At 36.3% G+C, this 3,674-nt stretch overlaps 1 protein-coding gene across 1 annotated transcript; it reads right to left on the bottom strand.

The window, feature by feature from the left end:
- Nucleotides 1–470: 470 nt before the first annotated feature.
- Or5ac25 (olfactory receptor family 5 subfamily AC member 25) lies at nucleotides 471–1,391 on the bottom strand. Its single transcript, NM_001001099.1, has one exon. The coding sequence runs from the start codon at nucleotides 1,389–1,391 to the stop codon at nucleotides 471–473; it is 921 nt and encodes a 306-aa protein (NP_001001099.1).
- Nucleotides 1,392–3,674: the final 2,283 nt, after the last annotated feature.

Raw genomic sequence — 3,674 nt, 5'->3', positions numbered from 1 at the left:
AAAAGATAAACAGAATCTACACACATGGAGGTTTTGTTTCAATGATATAAACAATGTGTATCAAGACAGCAAAAACTTATTAATCTCATGAAAACAATAGTCTGTCGATAATTCATGTTCTCCTTTGATTTTGAACTTGAAAACAATTTATATCTTTCCTTAAAGACACCATTATTTTTGTAGCAGTAATCCAAATAATAAACCAAGACAACTATTTTTATTATTTATTGCTTTATTCACAATATGCAAATAAAACCCCTATTACATCCAAAGTACAGGTGGGAATGGGGGTGGGTGGATGGAGAGGGGAACACCCTCATAGAAGGGTAGGGGGATGGGATAGGGGGTTTATGGACAGGAAACCAGGAAAGGGAATAACATTTGAAATGTAAATAAAAAATATCCAATAAAAAATATGGCAGAGAGAATCTGGTGATGGAAAACATCTTGAAGTGTTCAGAAAATAGTCATCATTTTGTGAGTTTTCTCAAGGCACCTATGACTTCTTTGTTTCTTAGGCTGTAAATGAAGGGGTTCAACAAAGGAATGATAATGGTGTAAAACAGTGAATACATTTTACCCTGATAATTATCTGTGTCAGAGCCAGAGAGTACGTATATGATGAAGAGAGTGCCATAGAACAAAGAGACAGACAAGAGATGGGAACTGCAAGTGGAGAAGGCTTTTCTTCTGCCCCTCTCAGACTTTGTTCTCAGGATGGCAAAGAGGACACGGGCATAAGAAACTATAATACTTATAAAAGTATTCACTTGTATAAAAATAGCCATAATGAAAGCTACCAATGCATTGATGGATGGGTCAGTGCAAGAAATTGTATAGAGTGGGAGGATTTCACAGTAGAAATGATCAATTACATTGGAACTACAAAAGGTTAGCCTAAATAACAATCCTACATGAAGTAAACCATGTAGAAATCCAATTAGATATGACACAGTTATGAACTGAATACAGAGTCTGTTGGACATCACCACTAGATAGAGCAGAGGGTTACATATGGCTACATAGCGGTCATAGGCCATCGCTACCAGGAGGAAGCATTCTGTGGTCGCACTGAAACAAAAAAAATAAAATTGGGCAAAACACTCACCCACGGATATCATGTCATTCTTATTTAAAAATTTCATAAGCATCTTTGGTGTCACAGAAGATGAGGTGCAGGCATCGGCAAAGGCTAAATTTCCAAGGAAAAGGTACATGGGTGTGTGAAGATGGGGGTCCTTCCAGATGAGAAAGATTAAGCCAAGGTTGCCCACCATGGTGGTGACGTAGATGAGGAAGAACACCAGGAACAGGGGGACTTGCAGTTCTGGACGATCTGTTATTCCTCTGAGAACAAACTCAGTCATCTGGGTCCTGTTCAGAGGGTCCATCACAGCCCTCAGGCTGCTCACTGCAAGCAGAGAGAGTATTGTAGTTGTAAAGAAGCCTCAGTAAGAAGGGGATCAGATTGAGTCTCCTTTCCCATGTTCCAGGAACTCCACAATCCACAGACAGGAAAGTGCTGTGTTCCTGCTCTTTAAACATACCAGAAACAGAAGATACTTTGTGCATAGTTTTAATGTATAAACTTTCAACATCCAATTATCTCAAAGATAAATAAGGCCGTAGACATTAATTTATTTGGTCTCCTGCATATCTGAATCTATCATAAAGTATGTGTGAGTGTATTGTGTGTGTGTGTGTGAGAGAGAGAGAGACAGACAGAGACAGAGACAGAGACAGAAAGAGAAGAGAGAGACAGAGACAAAGACAGATTATATACATAATTTAGAATTACAAAATATATAATATGTTTTATAATAAAATGACACAGGAGGAGGGAATTGAAGACAGCATCACCACATCGCATATCTTTAATCCTAAAATATGCAGAATACTGGACGGATTGTGTTCTGCCTGTATACAATACTGCATGATAAGCTAAAGTGAGGAATGCTCAACTCTAACCTGCAGGCCATTATGTCTAAACAATAACCAGGATTAGTCATGGGTCATTGTAAGACCAGACAAATGCCTTTATACCAATATTTCATATTTTGTTACCTTACTCAGTCTTTACAAATATAACTGAATTCTTCACACTCAAATCTTTAATTTCCTGAATTTTTTCTAGGAATGATCATTACAAACCAAAAGAAATATGGGAAAGTTTTGAAGTACAGTTCATGTAAAAGCATATAAACTAAACATGACACATAGAAAGCTGTTCAGGGATTTTGTTTCATTTGAAGAACCTATCCTGGGAAATGTTTCCTTCTCCATCCTTACTCGGAATAGAAAAAAGAAAGTCTGTTTGTGGTTTTATTAGGCATGTAAACACATTAATGGAAGCTGGTATGTTTGGAGTAAAATCAAACACCAAATCTCAAAAAAAAATGTAGGGCTATATTTTTTCTGTTAAAAAAATTTACTAATGTAACCGATGCTCCCAGTATGATAGACTCCACCTTTCCTTCCTATTTCCAGGATCGCCCTGTGAACCAACAGTCAGGTGAGGAAGCAGGCTCATAATACACAGATGTCATACACCTCAGAGCAATTTAAAAGTCACTTGGACGCTGGGATATTTTCAATTAAAAGTTATTTTTAAAGTAATTTCATATTTGACATTACATTGCCTTAACTAAGGACATACAAACCAAATTTTCAGAACCTATGAGTCTCGATTCCATATGTGATTTATATACACATAAACAAGCTTGTGACATCTGGTTTATGGTTCCATGATAATATACCAGGTTTTCTACAATGTAACACTCCTCAGAACTCAATCAGACAATATTCTCCGTTGTTATTATTAAGAAGGATAGCATAGTTGTTACCTGCAAGGACCTCACAAGACCTCATGATGGTGATTTAATCTTTGGTCCATAAACAGGTAATTCCATAGGGAAGTAGCTCTTTTGTTTGCAACTGCTTTGGACTATTAGGGAACTCCCCTAAAAGATATCTCCACGTGTATGTTCAAACACATTGAGAAAAGCCTTCATATTTGCTTTAGGCATCATTTAACTTTTTAAAAAGAGAGTAAAATAAAATATTGTTTTCTCACCCATGGATGCAAGCAAGAGATTTCATGAAGAACACTTAAGTGAAGGAACAGGGTACCAAAACTTGTTCTTTCCATGTCAATTTTCCTTAAGAAACACAGTTTGAAGGGACTGATATTTATTTCTTCTCATCTCCAATTTCAGTTTAGCAAATAAACACTGAAACTCCCAAAATGCTAGCAAAAACTCCCAGTAGGATAAAGCCAATCTGCTGGGCATTCTTCAGTAATCATCAGATCAAACTAATAAAGCTATTGTAACTTTCTTTACTTCTGTTTTATTTCCTGCAAAGACTAAAGTAATAGGTCAATTTAAGACAAATGGTCTATTTACTCCATTGATAGTCTTTAAAGAATACAACAAATTTGCCGTCTATATTCATCTCTAAGCAATAAGCATACTGTCCTGCATTGGAAAGATATTATATAAGAATATGTATGCTAGACATATTTCTTACAACTATCAAATATTCTGATAGCATTTGCTACTTTTAACCATTTTTATAAGATCTCATCTTCTCGCCATGAGATGGTAGACTACTTCACACCTTTCATACGCTGAGAGAAATTCTTACTGAACGATGCCATTGGCAATGTGCAATCA

This window comes from Rattus norvegicus, chromosome 11 (assembly GCF_021556685.1).
Source record: "Rattus norvegicus strain SHRSP/BbbUtx chromosome 11, alternate assembly SHRSP_T2T, whole genome shotgun sequence".
NCBI classification, from domain to species: Eukaryota; Metazoa; Chordata; class Mammalia; order Rodentia; family Muridae; genus Rattus; species Rattus norvegicus.
This window is presented reverse-complemented; position numbering and strand designations above follow the sequence as displayed.

What these genes read in the sequence shown, in the direction of transcription:
- Or5ac25 (NM_001001099.1), bottom strand. Translation starts at nt 1,391, where the DNA reads ATGGACCCTCTGAACAGGACCCAGATGACTGAGTTTGTTCTCAGAGGA.